Source organism: Ursus americanus, chromosome 19 (assembly GCF_024610735.1).
Source record: "Ursus americanus isolate L20-20 chromosome 19, mUrsAme1.1.p, whole genome shotgun sequence".
In the NCBI taxonomy this organism is placed as follows: Eukaryota; Metazoa; Chordata; class Mammalia; order Carnivora; family Ursidae; genus Ursus; species Ursus americanus.
In genome coordinates, this window is record NC_142145.1 from 30124738 (window position 1) to 30144251 (window position 19514).

The 19514-nt window shown below is 36.4% G+C and overlaps 1 protein-coding gene across 2 annotated transcripts in view; it reads right to left on the reverse strand.

The window, feature by feature from the left end:
* The window catches only part of PIK3C3 (phosphatidylinositol 3-kinase catalytic subunit type 3), a 139053-nt gene that overhangs the window by 21496 nt on the left and 98043 nt on the right, over window positions 1-19514 (reverse strand). The window contains exons 21-22 of one of the 2 annotated variants that reach the window (XM_045789976.2): window positions 15908-15982; window positions 2663-2831 (exon numbers count right to left, since the gene is read on the reverse strand). In XM_045789976.2, the coding sequence (XP_045645932.1) occupies window positions 2663-2831; window positions 15908-15982 (244 nt within the window). The other variant, XM_045789977.2, reaches the window with a different exon arrangement.

A 19514-nucleotide genomic window follows, 5' to 3' on the forward strand; every position in this document is an offset into this window, starting at 1 on the left:
GCAACAAATATTGAAGAAGAATCCTACAAAAAAGAGATTTATTTAACAAGTGTACTACTTCAAGGAGGGAGAACAATGAAGTTAATGACAAAATGAAGTATGATCAATAGAGTCACGGCGTTTGTTAACTATGCAAACATTCTCACAGACAATGTAAGAACTTTATTTGATATAGTCAAATGCATTCCTAATTTCAGTACTTTTACTGGTAAATTTAGGCTGTCTTTGTATCCTAAGTATCTATTAATGTTTGGCATATACGTGGGTTTAGAGAAGGAGTTATGTTTTCCTTGGACACTTAAAATACTTCAGCATTACTCTTGATATGAGACAGTATTCAAAAACCAAATTTACCAATTATTGATGTATTAGGTATTGGTTAATAAAAGAGATGATGATGTATTTTGTTACATGAGAATCATAACACCATAAAATGTGTTCTGACATCTATACGATTGTAACCAATCATAAGTTAGTTCAAAAGGGACCGCTCTGTTTACTTGGTCCAATGTTAGTGAATGGTTTTTTGCTGCAGAAAATGATCACCAGTCAACAGAAACCATGAAAAGAAGGTGGTTTATCATACCTACAAACCCTAATTTTAAAAAAGTGCCAAATAACCTTAGTTCTAAACACACTTTCAAGAATCAGGTTAATTCTTATGGCGTAAAGGCAATATTTTTACTAACAGAACCATGTTCTAAAATACAACATTAAAAAATAAATGCAGGCACCTGGGTGTCTCAGTTGGTTAAGCGTCTGACTCTTGGTTTCCGCTCAGGTAGTGATCTCAGGGTTGTGAGATCAAGCCCCACAACAGGCTCTGTGCTCAGCATGGATTATGCTTGAGATTCTCTCTCCCTCTCCTTCTGCCCCTCCCCACTGCACTCTCTCCCTCTAAGACAAATAAATGAAATCTTTTAAAAAATTAAAAATAAGAAAAATAAAAGTTGATTAAAATATTGGGGTCCAGCTGACCTTAACCAAAGTATTGTGAAATTTTAAAAAATAAAAAATAAAGCAGTTTTCATGGAGACTTAACATAAAATTATTTAGATTAATCTCTGTGATTTTTCTTAGTAGTGATGAAAGTTAACTTTGGCTTCACATTAATAACCTGCCTGTTTTCTCCTTCTACTGAATTGCTACTAATCCATTATCAATGACAGTTTATAAAGCACATTGTTTTCCTTCTGCTTTCAGTAAGATAGAGCACCTTTGACATTTCTCCAGTTATCATTTCATATCATTCTGTCTGCCTCATCACTGAGAATGTCATGGTTCCATCTAGTTTTTGGTAGGCTTTGACTATTTTAAATTAAAAATCCCAATTATTAAAGTGGAACTCTCATCTCATCTCTCTGAAAGTGCTTCTGCATCAACAGACAAATCAAAGAGCACTGATTTCATTATTCTTTCAGCATTTCTGGTAAGTCAAACTGAGTCACTCTGCCACCTAAAGGATAAATAGTGTGGCTGTTTGTAACATGCACATCGGAGTTTGTGACACGTGGTTAAGTTAACAATGAAGGCCTAATGAGTCACTGAGAAGATGAACTCCGATTAATAGAGTCCAGCCATTCTCCTAGGACCAGCAGCATCAACATCACCCAGGAACATGACCTCACCCCAGATATGAAGCAGAAATTCTGGGGGTTCTCATTTAATAAACATACAGAGTGTCTGTATTCTAACCACTGCATGAGTAACTGAGGTTACAAAGACAAACGAGACAGAGCCCACATGCATAGGCAACTTACTGTCTACCAGTTGAATATTTTCACTGGGAAGAGGTGAAAGAAGGTATGTCTCCTGGGCTGGGAGTTTCTGCATAGTTAAGTTGGGTCAACTGATCCTGTCATTTTTGACTAATCACCATAACCATGTCCTAAATTTAACAAACATGACTTATTTTTTTTTTCTGATGATATATGATGTTAAGTCCTAAGTAAACTAGGATGAAGAAAGCAGAGACAGAGTAGCACTGGAGAAAGAAGGGGCAGAGAAAAATCAACTTTTTTCCTTTAGCAGGATGACGGATAAGGTGCTAAAAAGAGACAAAATCATATGTAACATTTATTCTCCCATCATTTAACAAACTCCTAAATGCTCCTGAAGAGCAATCGAAACTAAGGCTGATAAAGTTGCTACAGAATAAAAATGAATGGATTAGTATCACTTTAAATAAGCTAAATGCTTCATTCTTCGATAAAGAAGTACGAAGTGAGCTTGGGAGAAGGACAAGAACTCAACATCATGATTATAATCCTTCAAGACTGGCTTTGGGGAGATGTGAATGGTTATGAAGGCTCTTAATCTTTTCTCCATCCCAGCACTGTCAAAGCACACAGAGTATATTTTATTAAAATGACTTTAACCCTCTGATTTTGAAGCCTCCCTGTTTGCCTAATCTTATGTAATGTAAGCTTCCTATTTGGTGGCATTTAGCAATCAAATAATTAGTAGGAAAGCAAGAAATTCTTTTTTCTTTTGCTATCAGACTATTTATCAAAATAGAAATCAAATATGCGTTAAGAAATCCTTTTGCCTGTGTCATTCTGGAGAAGAGTGATGCTAAAGAATGTATACATTTGAACAACTCCTTTCCTTGCTCTATGAAATGAATTTATCAAAATTCTTTATGTCAAGCAAACCAACTTACCTTCGAAGGTGGAGAAAAGCCGTGTAACACTGTTTACGGAACTCTTGGTACTGCTCACTCTGGGTTCCCCCCATTCCTTCTACCATTTCTTTATTCAGCTTCATTGGAGGAGGAAGAGGCTTCGGATCCCGACCCAAAATATATCCAAAGTCTATGTGGAAGAGTTTGCCTGGATGTTGATAAGAAACTCATTTGTTTCCAGAATTATCTTTAAAAACTGAGAAGGGGATATGTCATATAATTGGTATAAGCAGTGTCTCTTCATAAAGAATAGATGAAGTCTATTAAATTGTTTAATCCTCTTAACCCAGGCTTGGGAGTGGTCTTCAGAGCATTTTGGAGTTCACTTTAACTTTACATTTAGTCAGATGAAACTACAGTTAAAATAATCTCAGAGTAATATTAATTTATATTCCACTTTTACATCTTCAAAATCAAAGACAGCCAAAGGCTAGATAACTTTTTAAGGTATTAGCAGAAATTAGTATTTTGTAGCCAATTCCTCATGCTAAAGTTTACACAAACCCCATTCATAAGCAGAAGACCTTTTCTTTTAAGTACTCCTGAGATGAATCCTTTAACTTATCACTGCTCCCCTTACCAAAACAAAACAAAATTCCCAAATTTCAGATTACATTCTTTAGCTGCATCTGAACCATTTTCAACTAATCCATGTCACTCGGTAGCTGCAGACTAGGAAGCCACAGGATTTATGCCTAAATGTCTGAAGACAGCTACAGCGCCCATGACGACAAACCCTAGGACAGTTACCTAAGCCCACAGACAAGATATATAAGAATGTGACCCATCATTCACTTTAGAGAATGATTCACCATTGAATTCATAAAGCATCCTGTGATTTACAAGTAGGTATAAAAGAGGATACATTTTAACAGAAAAAGTACCCCCTGGATCCTACAACCCACGCTCCGCCAGGGCAGGAATTTACGCCCGTTTTGCGTGCGGCCGTATCCCCAGCCTCAGAACAGTTTCTGGCACACAGTAGGCATTTACTGTTGAAAGAAGGAATGAATTCATTTAAAAAGTCAGCCAAAAATCTCCCTAGTGCAATCTGCCCATTCTTGTTTGTCTTGTAATACATTATATGACCTGTTTTATGTGAAAACCTATCCTTCATCATGTATTTGGGAAGTTCAGGTACCCTCGCCGCCCCTTCAAGGGCAGCAGCCACAAATTCTCCTCCTTCAAGTACATGTAGTGAGTTTGGGCATAGTTTTGCCATCTTGCAAAATATTTTTATACATTAATTCTACCATTAACACGTTAGCTAAACCCTCTACCTCTTTCTCTGAGCATTATTATGTTACTCGTGAATGTTATACTCCATCATTAGGTCACTGTTGGAAATAGAAAACAATGATGGGCACAGAATGACTCCAGGTGTGGCCACGAAGTCCCAGGTGAACAGTGATGCAAGGGCAGGCCCTCTGAGTCAGCAGTGTAATTGCTGTACAACTGACACCTTCATGTTTCACTTGATCAGGTATGTGACCCTGACAAAGCCACTTAATGTTTCTAAGCCTCACTTTCTAAGCTGCAAAATAGGTTGTTAATTACCTCATAAGACAGAATTAAAAGAGATAATACATTTAATACTTAACACAGTATCAGGTATACAGAAAATGGTCTAAATGTCTGCTGTCATTGTAATTATTTCCAACCAAGCTACAGATGAGTGTGTCAAGCAAAATAACGAAAAACCTCATTTAAGTCAAGAATGATTACACCCATAGCCTCGTCCCATTTTAGAAGCTATATCCCTAAGAGGAAAAAATCATCTAGTCTGAACGCAAAACCAAATCAAGCTATTTAATATCTAATGACCAGGTCTTTTAAAGGTGCTTAGAAATGATTATCTTAAATACTTCAAATACCACTTTTTAAAAAAATTTAAAATACTGAACTCTGTTCAAAAATAAATATTAATAACTACCATCTTAAAGATGTTTAAAATACACTGAATTGGTATTTATGTCCCTTATACTTGAGACCACAACTGCCAGGAATTAGTAAAATTAAATATTAAAGGGATAAGCAATCTTATTATTTGCAACTCTTCCCAGACACTGTTCTTACAATGAAAACCTAAATAATACATTAAGTTGGAAATGCTATACAACTTTGAAAATGAGAAAGAACTTTAGATCTGCCAAGGCCAGGTAATAAAAAAAAGTCCAAATTTAAGGCAATAATGATATTAAATTTAAGTAAAATTCACAGACACTGGTGCTATTTTCACACAACTCTAAAGAAAACTATGCTGAAAATGATCTGGAGTAGAGAGCAGACATTGTACTACATCTAGGACACAGGGTTCATGTATGAAGAGAAACAACTGTTTATACACACGTATACGCATAAAAACAAGTATCTGGAGGTTTAAACACTATCATCGCTGGCTATAGATAGAATAAGTGACCATTATCAATGCAACCACTGCACTGAAAACCAGTTTTCCTTTTATCCACATCAATCTCCTTGTCTTTTTTTTTTAAGCTTATACCAGGCTTAAAATGTTCTGTTCAAATTGGAGAACTGATGGAAGTCTCATAAGAACTTTTTAAACAAATGTGTCTATCTATTACAGTAAATGACAGATAGGAGGTGAAGGGAGAAGGAATTACAATTAGATATAGAGAGCAAGGAACCTGTAGAGAATTAAAAAGGGGTGTTGTCCCCCCCAAAATAACAGAGCAACAGCTTAGCAAAATGGTTCCTCTAGCTCACACCAGGGCTACCTACAAGGCATGCATCTGGCATGCATCTGGTAGGGAGTTACTAGTGAGGCTCCTACTCCACCTATTCATATCAAAACACTTCAGCAAAGTGTGTAATGAAATTGTTTGTTCACTTAGCTTTCTCCCCCAAGCTAAACTCTTCCTGAACCATTAAGAGTCTTATAATCAAGAATCCTGCTTCATTTATTTTTATATAGTACAGAAACCGAGGATAGTGCCTAGCATGAAGAAGCACTGTGTGACTATTCTGCATGTATTTAACCAAGGATATCTCAATTTCACATTTACAGTTTTAGACAACTTTTAAAAACATTGTTAATACAAAAATTTCCTTCTAGAAACCAGAGAGTTCTTGTGAGAAGTTGTTTGTTTTAAAATTTTTGTATCTTCGTTTCCATGATAAAATAAGTAGAGTCTGAGTCTGGATCACCTAGATCCTTACTACTTAGTACTATCCTGTAATTTCAGTGTTTTTGAGGGGGTTGGTATTAAACAACAAAGCTACTTCAATTGTTTCAAGCTGACACTAACAGAAGCAGAAGTGGTTATACCTTGAAATTATATAACATCCTGAACAAAGGTTATAAAGTAGTTCAAGGAGAGAAAAGCAGTTTAAGAATATTCACATGGGATACGATATTAATGGCACTCTGAACTCAAACTCAAGCTATACTATCTGTACCATATTCACCCTACAAGTGACAATTTAGTTTCAACATTACTTCATCTGTCACATTAATGTTGCTGGATTACATTTTGCCAGTCTGTAACATGATTTAATTTATAAATCTGCTTTTACCTTATAGTTACAGAAAAGTAGATGCATAAGAAGTTAATATCAGATTTTATGTCATACATATTCAAGATTATAAAATGTAATATCAACACAATGGGTTTTACTGCTATTGAAAACAGTTCTGTGTATTACTCATGATTGAAAAACACCATTTCAGAATTCCAAAATGGGCTTCAGAGGTCCCTAACCACAATAAAATTGGGGGAAATCCATAGACTTCCCCAAATTCTCAAGGGAAGTCCATCTTCCCCAAAAAGATGAGAAACTACTTTTAGAATAAGGAGTTTGATAACTGTAGTACTTCCTGGGAAAGCATCATCACCTAATCCTTTAAGGTTCAAGGGAATATGCCATCACTGAATTTTCCATGATTTGGTAAAAAGTCCCTGATCGACTTCTGTTAAGGAATTCACTGCCATCAACTAAACATGTATCCTCTGTTCAGCTAAACTAAGCTCCTTATTTTGTGCTTTACTCTCACTCTGAGTTCCCATTTATGTTCTACAAATTTGTTAGACAAATACCATTCTATCCTTCAAGAGTTAAAAAGATGAGAGGCTTACAATATTATAGGTACAGATAAACCTTCCTTGGTTTTTTTAAATTATTTAAATAATGTTTTGTTTTGGGGTGCCTGGTGGCTCAGTCAGTTACGAGGCTGAGTCTTGGTTTGGGCTTAGGTCATGATCTCAGGGTTGTGAGATCCCGCCCCGTGCTGGGCTCCCAACTCGGAAGGGAGTCTGCTTGAGGGATTTCTTTCCCTCTCCCTTTGCCCCTCCCCCAACTTGCACAAACTCTCTCTCTGAAATAAATGAATCTTCAAAAAAATATGTTTTGTTTTGTTACCAATATAATCTCTAATAATACTCAGCACTTAAGCAGATAACCTATCTGACCAATCTTTGATTCAAAACTGATTTTTTAAAATAAATCATGCTACCCTAATATCAAACTGTATCAGCCATCACAGAAGGCTTATTTAATGGGATCCATCCTTTAATAGGATTCCTAGCTCCACTTTTCTCCATTTCACTACAGGCATTACTGGAATTCCAATGTCAGCTCTGCATCACTGCTTGCAAATGGAGGGTATATATCTATCCTTCTTGTAAGAAAACTCTCAAAGAACAGGATTACTGCTTAATTATAAGGCATAAAGGATTCAGTATCTAACAATGAAACCATTATTTGCAAGTTCAAAGAGTCATGTATTCTGAAAAGAGGCTATTAATGTTTTAAGAAAATTCATCCTCGTTGATACCAAAGGGAATGGCTCTCTTTTAAAGTTAATGTCTAAAGTGAAACTTGTAATGATTTTTAAAATGCACTTCATGAAATTAAAAAAAAATGTTTAAGAAATTCAGAAAGTATGTGCTTATTCAAATCTATTAACAAATCTATTAATCTTAAACAGTCAAGAGATAAAGTGTATATAAAACAAACTGAATGTTGATTGTAATACCTCCTTTTGTCCCTGACTTGAAATACAAAGGGAATAAGAGGTGCTAATTAAATTTCCCAGTTATTTTAATAAGTGACATTAACTTATTTCTAAAATTGTGGCTCAAAGCGTTTGTAGTTCTTGGATTAAAGAGAACAGATACTGCTTTTTTTAATTTCCCTTTTGTCTATCCAATAATTACATATGACCAATCTCAAAATTGTACTTTTTCCATTTTTTCACACCTCTGCTTATTCCTTCTACTTGACTCACTTCTGTTCCCCATAATCCAAACTCTGTTTTTGAAAATCCCACACAAGCCCCAAATTCACATATTCTTCCCTGCCACTCTATAGTAAGTTTCCCACTCTTTCGTTTCTTTGCATACGACCTTACATTTTACTATTTTTTCCACAAAATGCTTTATTTCTTACATGAATGTTGCATTTTTCTTATGTTTTCTTATGTGAATGTTGAAGGGTCCTACCATGAAACCTAGAAAAAAAGAAGGTGGCGAACAACCACTTACTGATACAATGGAACCTATATTTTTGAAATTAAAAATACTCCCTAAGCTACAGTCCCAATACTCCCAGTACTTAATAGTTAGTTAAGCCCTTACAATATACTTGGTTAGAGCTATTTTCACTTATAGTTAAAAGCATAGTAGTGATCAAATATTTTTCAGTAATAGTTTTTGAGTAATGAAGAACAATAAGACATATGTAAGTACAGATCAGTATAAACATTCCAATTATCTGCTAAATATTTCATGTAATTTTTTCATATTCAACTGTTAAGATCTCAGGTTTCTTATGAACAGGGACAAAATTAAGCTAACTAATGAAAAGGGGACAGACTATTCAAGAAAAACAAATTTTTAAATGTTATATATTTTCATTTTTCCTGTAGTCATTAAAGCCAATAAAGGTTTTATTCCCTGAAGTATTCTTTTCTTCTGGAGAACTATTTTAATGTCTAAAGAAGAACAGAAACCCTTGGAAGATCAAAACAAAACAAAACAAAACCAAAAGAACTACAATGGCCTTTGATGATCAATTCTAAAATTTTTTTGTCTCAGGGCCCTTGTATGCTCTTAAAAATTATTGAGGGCCCCCAATAAGCCTTAGTTGGGCTATGTCTATTGATATTTACTGCATTTAAAGTTAAAACTGAGACCCTTTAAAGGTATTAACCTAAAAATAATAAATCAACAAGATTTTAACATTTTTTTTCTGATTAATAACTATTGTCTAATACAAAAAAATTTGGTGAGGTGAGTGGCACTCCTTACATTTTGCAAATCTCTTTAATGTCTGGGTTAATAGGAGACAGCTGGATTCTCATATTTGATTCTTTCTACCTATCATGATATTTTGCGTTAAGTAAGAGAAGAAAATCCAGCCTCTAAATAGATATGGACTTTTAGGAGGAACGATAATTTTAATAACCTTTTCAGATAATTATGGATAGTTTCTTTGCTACTGAAACAAAATCTCAGACCTTTACCATACGTACTGAATCAGAAACTGAGCCTGAGGCCCAGCAACCTGTAATTTAACTTGCTCTTCGGGTGATACTGATACAAGCCAAAGCTTGAGGACTCCTGATCTACTTTATACTAATACAACTCTCAACTGCAGTTAGGTCACTGTGGAGGGGATACTGGCAAGGTGAATTACCTCAATGAATTAAAACTCATATTCAACGCTAATGGTTACAGTTTCCCTGTGTGGTACAACCTCATTACTTTAAAAATTGACACATTTTTTGTTCAAGAGGTCACTATAAAAATGTACTTTTTATTAATCTAATTTATGGTTGCTAGTCTATGGTGGAACTTGAACTTGAATGCTTTAAAGTACATTAAAATTTAACCCTCTCCAAAATCACTTATTGCAAAAGAAAACAAATACAGTGTCTACCCAGCTTTAAGAAATATATCACCTAATAAGAAAACTTAAAAAAAAGAAAGGTAATATCCAAATCTACAGTTTTACTTCAGTGGTTGAATTAAGCTTTGCCATATAAAAGGTGATACAAAAGGAGGTAGATTGATTTGTCTCCACAATGTGACTTTAAACCAATCTAACCAACTTATATATTACCTGCAAAGGTACTGCTTATTTCAGCTTCTGGGTATTTTTACTGGAATGTGTGCTTTTTTTCCACTTGTATCCCATAGAAACCCAACACATTCTTCATGACTCAGTCTAAGTTACTTTCTCAATGAGGTAATTTCCAGCTCCTTAAGCACAAAGAGTATAGCACTTTATCATTTTTTATTCCTTCTAATGAGAAGAAATGATGTCCTTCTAAAACAAACTTAAAAAAAAAAAAAACAGCACTCTTAACAGCAACCATTAACCTTTTCTTTCTGATAGGTTTTAATAAACATAAGAAGGCTGACTTCCTGATACTGAATATTCAAGAAACTTTCAAAAACTCACATTTCAAACAATGTCTAAAAAGAAAACTATTCACATGAAGGTAAGTCCTTCTCATTATCTAAGCATCTAAAGTAATGATTAATAAAGACTAAAAAAGTGTTTATGGATTAAAAAGGGGTGGTCTTACGTGTCTGGTTCTCTTTTGCATTCCTGAACTGAGAAAAACCAATCAAATCAGCAAGTAACACTGTGTCCACAGTCTACAGTAAAAATAAGTGTAGGCAGCAAACAGATTATTCTAGAAAACCTAAGGATGGATAAAAATGACATGAAAACACTTAGTTCATTTATTCCTTTTAAAAGCATTTATGAGGTGCCTACTAAGTGCATGAAGCTTTTTATTCCTCCCTTCTCTCAAGTCCCAGAGAATAAATAGGCACATTAAGAAAGTAAGTCTATAGATCGAGATTTTACGGTATATTTCACCTACCAAACTAATTAACTTAAATACAAATAGCTTAGGAAGCACCACCACTTGAACAGTTAACTAAATTCTTTCTAGGTAAGATTTTGAACTACTGTGTTATGCCCCAAGAAAAAAAATAAAACACATAATCAAACATGTTTCTTTTCAAAATCTCAAGATTTACCTTAAAACATAGAAAGAGTAAGATGAAATCAATGATCAAATTGACTGTTTCTCTTTTATAAACCTTCCTATACTGGGGCACCTGGGGGGTTCAGTCGGTTAAGTGTCCAACCCTTGATTTCAGCTCAGGTCATAATCTCAGGGTCCTGAGATCAAGCCCCACATCAGGCTCCACACTGGGCATGGAGCCTACTTAAGATTCTCTGTCTCTCTCTCCCTCTGCCCTCACCCCCAACAAACAAACAAACAAACCTTCCTATACTACTAAAATAAAGAGCCACTCAAAACAGAATTTAAAAGGCAGTAACTTAAAAGAGTTCAGATTTTAGGGTGGGAAAAAGGAATTTTTGAAGTATATTATTTTTTATGTCTAAAATTATGACTCCAAATAAAAGCTACATAAGCCAAAAAAGGAAAGCTCTCTTATTTCCTGGTGGTAAAACAAACAAAACCGTACCAGCTAGCCAGCCCTTAAGGAATGTTTACTATACGCTCAGTACATACAAAAACTCTACCATATTATCTTATTCAACCCTCACACTATCACCAAAGACAGGTTCTGTTATTATTTGCACATTCAGAAAAGAGACTGAGTCACCGACATAAACAACTTACCCAGTCACCCAACAGTGAAGGGGCAACTAAACCCAAAAACTTTTACTTTAGAACCTGAATATTAACTCCAATGTAAGACTGTTCCTCAGATTTAAAAAAGGAAGTGAATCAATTTCATATAAAATTAAAGAAGGATAAAGAAGAAAAGTGCTCAATTAAGCTAACAATGACTTTCTTAACTTCGAGCTTTTGGACAAAAGATTCAGAGAGTATTTATTACTCTGAAGTGCTGAGACAGACAAAATGCCACCATTCCTCTCACTACACAAATGCACAACTTCAGATTGGAAGAGCCATCCTTGGAACCTAGACAGAACTTTCCATTTACTAAAGACACCTAGCTCCTAGTTTCCACTTGTGAATGTTTTTCAGTTATTTATATACTAATATTAAATGTTCATCCTATTGTAAAGTCTGTATATCATAAACAACAAAGCTTTTCAGTTATACTGGTCCTGTTTTTTCCCCAAATTGTAAAAAATGAAAAAAAAAAAAAAAACCCAAAAACCATAAAACAAAAAACTTTCCCAAGAGTTGAGATAACTCAAAGCATGTTCCATCTGAGCCCTGCCACAATCGAATTACCCTGGATAAACTTCTAAAAGCTTCCTCAAAGGGCACCAAATCTGAAAAAAAAAAAAAAAAAAAAAAAAAATCACATGTTTTCCAATGCCACTGTAGAGCTTAAATTTTTAATTTCTTGCCCAGAAAATGCTGTATCACTGCATTAATAAGTAAAATACCACTCACTCCAAATTTGCTTCAGGAAAACAATGTAGTGACCACATGGCAATACACTGACAAAGGAATTTCCAGACTTTCACATTTATGGTGGACACACATCGCCCTCTGCTGGACAAGCTGAGGATACTTCAACCAAGCAAGAGTATCCACAGCCCAATAAATACGGGCAAAAGAATTTCTGGGAAAATCTGGAATCGAGACTCACATTTTGCATTTTTGCACACTATTGTTGCATACATTTTACAAATCTTTCTATGCAGGGAAACATTTTCCTCCACAAGCTCCTAAAGTTACCAGTCTGAACCTTTGGTGTCTCATCTAAATTTACAGGTAGAACAGTATGCTGGGGGCAAATCCCCAAGAATCCCCAGTAAAATGAAACTTATGTGTCTTCTCCCTCTCTGTTCCATCTCTCTTACCAGGGAACTGGGCATAGATCAATCAGTGGAACTGTGATTACCATTCCAAACCACTTTCATCCCAAAGCAGAGTCATAGACACTAAATCTATTCAGGCTGGCAAGTCAGAAGACAAAAGGTATTTTATGTTGAAGAATGGGAGAAATGTTATTTATCATTAAAAAAAAAAACAAACAAACAAAAACTGCTCCACCACAACTGAGACTGGAGAGTTAGAGAAGAGAATCTAAAATTTAACATGTCGCAGTCTGTGCTGAAGGCATAATGGATCTAAAATAAACAGTGGAAGGGCTTCATGATATTTGAGGCATTTTTAACTACAAGTACTGAAGTGTATTTCCTGCAATGAACCACATTCAAATTCACTTTAAATATATAATAGTTGTCTAAACTATACGAAGTCTAATTATAGCACATATGTAATTAATATAACTTAAAAACTCTTTGAAATATGGGCTTTCAGTAAAAAATGACTATAAACACAAAAAAATTAAAAATAAATCATTACAGGGGCGCCTGGGTGGCACAGCGGTTGGGCGTCTGCCTTCGGCTCAGGGCATGATCCCGGCGTTATGGGATCGAGCCCCACATTAGGCTCCTCCGCTATGAGCCTGCTTCTTCCTCTCCCACTCCCCCTGCTTGTGTTCCCTCTCTCACTGGCTGTCTCTATCTCTGTCGAATAAATAAACAAAATCTTTAAAAATAAATAAATAAATCATTACAAATTTTAGAAGTTGAGAAACGCATTATACTTCCATTTGTCTTGACATAATTGGTGTTTCCTTATATAATTTAATTTCATTCAAAATGAACTTGAAAATTAAAAACATTTATCCTAGTAATACTTAAAATTGTAACTGTATATATAAATGGATGAAATAACTAAAGACAGTTAAGAAAAAATAACTGAAAGAAATGCTGTTTCAAAAGAAAGAGAATGTCTCTCATCTAGCACATGGTTAAGTTTTTGATTTTTTAAAGCCAAATTTGGAGCACCCTCTAGTGGAAAACTGGTGACAAGAAGCTTAAAACCTTCTGCTTCTGAAATTTTATACTTCTAATTCCACTAAAACAAGTAACTGTGACCTGGACCACAGTATATTAATAGACTCCGCTTTCCAAATTTTATTCTTAAAATATCCCTATCAACACACACACACACAGACACACACACAAAAAGAAGTTCTCAAAGTCCAAAAGAAAAAGGTCTATTATTTATCAATTTCCAAAAGAAGAGACAAGATATGTGAAAATAACATTATAGACGTAATGCCACTCTATACAGCAGATAATTCCATTGTAATTATAAAATGATTACAACACAAAAAACAAATGGAATCACTTTGATTCTTGTGGTTAAAAGATTTAACAGAAAAAGTTAAGGAACGCAGGAAAACGTTTTCCAACTTAAAATTTTCTCCACACACTGGAATGTTTTATAAATATCCTTTGCTAAATTGGCAAATTTGGCAAGAACGTTCATGACATTCCTTGGTCCTGGTTACTAAAGGGACTGCCTGGCCTTGTGACACAGACATGGTTCCCACATGCAACTTCCACCACAGATAATTTTTCACACTAATTAAAACTGAATTTATGAAATTCCAGATGATGTGAATTAATAGGGTTATTTATATATTAGTAATTAGACTACATTTGATGTACAAAGTTACATTTGATGTGTTAAATTCTTGGCATCACAATTTGGAGGAATACTGACAAGACAAAAGATGTTCTTACCTGAGGGACCATTTTAAGAGTAATTTAAAATCTATTTTCTGTGGAACGCTGGAGAAACGTGAATTATTTAGCCCAGGGAAGAAAAGACTATACAGAAGAGCAGTAATATTTACTCATTCATTAAGGCAACAGTGATTTATCAATCATTTTAGCTAGGTATTGTTCAAGGCTCTGGAGGCACAGTAGCAAACCGGATGGACAAGGTCCCTACTCTCATGCAACCTGAGTCCTGAATGTCCAGATGATAAGAATCAACAAGCTCCACAAGGACCTGGATCTGTGTCTGTTTTCTTCTTTTTGGTATCCCCAGTACCTAGAACAATACCTGACACATAGTAGTTGCTCAATAAATATCTGTTGAATTATACAAGAAAAAAGAGCTTCGGCTAGTGGTTAAGTGCTTTAAAAATACAACAGAGTGATGCAGAAGGGCAGTGGGCAAGTACGCACCATTTCAGATCGGAGAGTTAGAAAAGGCTATTCTAAGGAGATGCCACTTGAACTCAGACTTAATAACTGAAGTCGGACTTGAAATGATTTGAGAGAAGAGCTTTCCAGAGAGAAAAACAACAGGGGCATTTGCCTGAGGCAGGAGTGGTTTGGCATTCACACATTCAAACTGGTCAGTGTGGGCAAGCCACAACTTTACCACAGTGAAGAGTTCAGATTTTATTCAAATAGTTTGGCCAAAAGATGTTGGTGGCTTCCAATGGTGTCAAGGCAGTGGAAATGAAGAGAGTGGGTAACTTCATGATCCATTTTGGAGGAGAAGAGTAGACAAGACCTGCTAATAGGTTTGGTATGTGAGATGACTCCAAGAGTAGAATTAAAAATGACTCCTAAGCCTGGGGTTTAAACAACTTGGGTGGATGATGCTGCAATTTACTGAGATGGAAAAAATGAGGTGAGGAGCAGGTATTATTACACAGGTAATGGAGGAAGTAACAACTTGGCCACATAATTGGGATGTCAAGTTAGTGGCTGGATATTTCACTCTGAAGTTTCATGAAATGGACTGAAGTACAGAGCTGTAAGTTTGGAAGCTATTTGCTTAGAGATGGTGTTAAAACCAAGGGGCTCAAGAGTTAAGAGGAAAAGGGGGATGAGAATGATTATTCCATGGAACTCTAAGGGGAAAAGCAAAGAATTAAAGACAGGGGTTAATGTGAGTTAAGTACAGTTCAGTAAGAGAAAGAACATTTGAACGCTCTAACTAGAGCTGTACAGTAAGAGACTCGACTGCTTGTATACATTATGGGCTTTCCACCAAAGGAGGCATTTCAGAAGTAAGGGCTAGATGGCCACTACTGAAGTTACTGGGTTACCACTGAAGTGATTCTTGGGGGCACCTGGGTGGCTCAGTCGATTAAGTGGCTACCTTCAGCTCAGGTCATGATCCCAGGGTCCTGGGATCAAGTCCTGCATCAGGCTCCCTGCTCAGTGGGGAGCCTGCTTCTCCCTCTCCTGCTCCCCCTGCTTGTGTTCCTCTGCTCTCTGACAAAAAAATAAAAATAAAAAAAGTGATTCTTTTAAGGGATGGGAATTGCCTTCAAAGGCACCATATAAAGGGACTTTAAAGACACATATGATTTATTTTCACTTATGTAACTTGTTTCGTTACTAAGTAGATTCCACAGTAAAAATCACTGGCATATAAAATGTATAAATCTGCTAGTAGCCATTAGTTGTTACCTGTTTTTGTTAGCAAAAGGTTATCCAGGTGTCTGTCTCCAACTCCAAGTATATATGTAATCACACAATATCCAGCTGCAAATAACAGTTCAAAAAAAAAAAAAACAGTGAAAAACACATGCAAGCCAGGTTAAACATACAAACGAATATAAAAAGCAGCCTGTATTACTTTAACTTCAATTTGATTACTACTTTTTGATTCTCACCTAAATTCTCAAATGTGTAATCTTCTTTGATTCTATAAAGAGTTTATCGCTTGAAACTCAATATAAACTATTTGCATGAGAAATAATATCCTGTAGAATTTTGTCAAATTATAAAAGTTACTTATATCAAAAGTTAATTCAGGCTTCGGGAACCTTAATTATAACATGATTCTCCCACTTCTCATTTCAAATTGGACACATGTTACAGATGACAGCGAAAAAGAAGTGTCTACAGAAATATTCATAATGAAGTCAACCATCCTACAACTAACTCTATTATCTATACGGTAACAAAAGTAAACGCAGGGCTTAAAAGAAAACTCTTTAAAGAAACAATTGTGAAGTGCCAGCAGAGAGAAAAACAACTGAATTCACAGGAGTGGTAACAGCACTTAAGTTCACAGCATAATCTTCTCAAGTATTAAGAAAAATTACATGAGCAGGGCTAGGGGCAGAGTCACTGGCTCTAGCTTTACTCTTTTATCTTTTTCTTCTAAAAAGTCAGGAAACCTGCCATGTGTTGAAAATGCGCAAACCAAATTAAGCAAATAACACCTTTTTGAAGATTATTTTTTTCCATTCTGTTGCTCCCATTAGTAACCTGAGAAGAAATACAACTGGCAAATATACACATGACTACACCAGTATTTACAAAAACATGTTTGTCTCAGTATGTAGAAAAAAAGACTGGACCACCTGTTAATGACTAAATTTATTTCACTGGGTTGATCTTTAGTTATTAATTAATTAACCACAGTTACAACTTACTGAAGGTTACTTAGCCAGGCACATTACATTCATCATCTCTCACCCTTATAATGATGCCAATTAAGTATTATAACTACGGTTCAAATAAAAACACCTCAGGCTCCAGACGTTAACATGATTGTCCAAGGTCACTGGGAGGGGATTTGAACTGAACTCTGATTCTAAAGTCCTTGCTCAAGCCACTTCTGCACTGTAGAGCCCCTGTCCCCCAAAATGGCTATTTAAATAGATACAACACTCAACAAGATATTTAAACTCAAGTATATTTGTTTAGAATAACTAACCATATTCTAATTATAGATAAAATTCTGTATTATACGTATTTCAAAATATATCCATATGTACAGAATGTAGGAAAGCATACTATCATTCAAAAAATGGTTCTGCTGGGGCGCCTGGGTGGCTGGGGCGCCTGGGTGGCTCAGTCGTTGAGCGTCTGCCTTTGGCTCAGGGCGTGATCCCCACGTTCTGGGATCGAGCCCCACATCAGGCTCTTCTGCTGGAAGCCTGCTTCTTCCTCTCCCACTCCCCCTGCTTGTGTTCCCTCTCTCGCTGGCTGTCTCTACCTCTGTCAAATAAATAAATAAAATCTTTAAAAAAAAATGGTTCTGCTAACAATTTTCACTTAACTGTAAGAAATCAGTTACTCTCAAGATACAGCCTATAGCGTGACAGGAACCTAGCCCTTTGCCTACACACTGTCCTATCCATGCTTCTTCCTTAAAACAAAACCAGGGCGTGGGGGGGGGGGTGAAATTGTGCCTAGGTAAGACAATGTGTTTCCCAGCCTCGCCTCACTTAGGCATGTCCAGGGAATTGTAAGCAAATGAAGTTTTGTGATGAGCATTTTGAAAGATGGAGCAGAATGAGCTGAGGAGTGAGCCTTATAGGCTTTTTCTCTGGGCTGGCTAGACTGCAAACATGATGACCACATTGGCAAAAGTCATTCAGGACCACAGGGAATCACAAAGATCTTGGCAGGCCCTAACATCTGTAAGCGGCCGAATTAACTGCAGTGGCTAACATCTGGGCTTCCTACAAAAAGAAAATGACCTGTGTGTGTAAGCCACTATAGATTATGTGAACTTCAGCTGAATGCAACCGTTAACACAGTAAGTGATCCACTGAGGAACTTGAGGGTCACTGACATAAAAGATGAACAAATACAGCTTGACAGCCAAAGATGGACCCTCTGTTTTTATAGCTGATTAATAAAGTTTACTGGAACTCAGCCACACCCATTCACTTACATATTTCTTAAGCACTACAATGGCCTGCTTGAAAGGCTGCACCAGAGACCACGTGGCCTGAAGAAGCCTACAATAGTTCCTATGTGGAAGGCTTGAGGGAAAAAGTGATCCCTTGATCTGGGGAACTGCTCTTCAAAATGTGAGGCACAGACTGGCAGCATCACTCTCACCTAGAAGCTTGTTAAAAATGCAGATGCTTAGGGCCTGCTTCAGTCTTGCTGCACCAGAATTTCTAGGGGCAGTGGCCAGAAAGTGATTGTTACACACACCAGTAAGGTTGGAAAACCCTCTCTAGTGCTTTATTGTACATAAGAATCCCCTGGGAATTCTGCTAAAATGAAGACTCTGATCAAAACACCCAGGGCAAAGCACTGGGATTCACTAATACAAACAAGTTCCCACATGAAGCCAATGCTGCTGGTCCATGGCTTATACGTGGAGTAGCAGCACTGCTCTGAAACTGCTGCACAATGTGCAATTCCACAAGACCAGTGGCTCCCCACGAAAAACTAGTGAGTGACCTACGCGAGGATATTAAATCTGGTATTCATAAAGAGAACACATAAGAACTTAGGACACTGAGCTCTCTAAGATGTGAGTCACTTAGAAATCTGGTTTGTCACTCAATACTTGTGAAGGATACAGAACTCCTACTGATCACGTGAAAGATAGCTCAACTCCTGCAATTTTCAGAAAGAACATCACTGTGCATCAATGCACTTGAGTTGTTGTATGGTACAACTTACTTTTTTGTTAATTATAAATTAGTTTTATCACTACTTTGTTTCAAGTTGTTTAGCTATCCCTACAGAGTAATGATTCATGTGCAGCAACAGTACTTTTGAACTCAAATTTTTATATAACCAGACATGCCATAAATTTTGCCTGTCTCTACTGATAAGGCAAGATGTTTTGATAAACTATTCTCTATCATCGCATTTGCTTTCACAATAATATTTCATTGTTACTACTGGATTATTTTCCAATGGAAATGGAAAATGTACGAAAAAGAGCCCTTTACCCTGCCTCAGTGGGTTGGGGGTCATAAATACGTTCAATGGTCACTTCGACTGCTGTTTTTTATTTATTTGACAGAGAGAGGGACAGCCAGCGAGAGAGGGAACACAAGCAGGGGGAGCGGGAGAGGAAGAAGCAGGCTCATAGCGGAGGAGCCTGATGTGGGGCTCGATCCCATAACACCGGGATCACGCCCTGAGCCGAAGGCAGACGCTTAACCGCTGTGCCACCCAGGCGCCTCCCAACTGCTGTTTTTTAAAGTGAGATAGCATATGATCTCTCTTTCACATTTATATAAATGGTGGGGGTATGAATTCAGAGTATTCCAATAATTCAAAGTGTCAGTGCTTAAGAGAAAGAGTACAT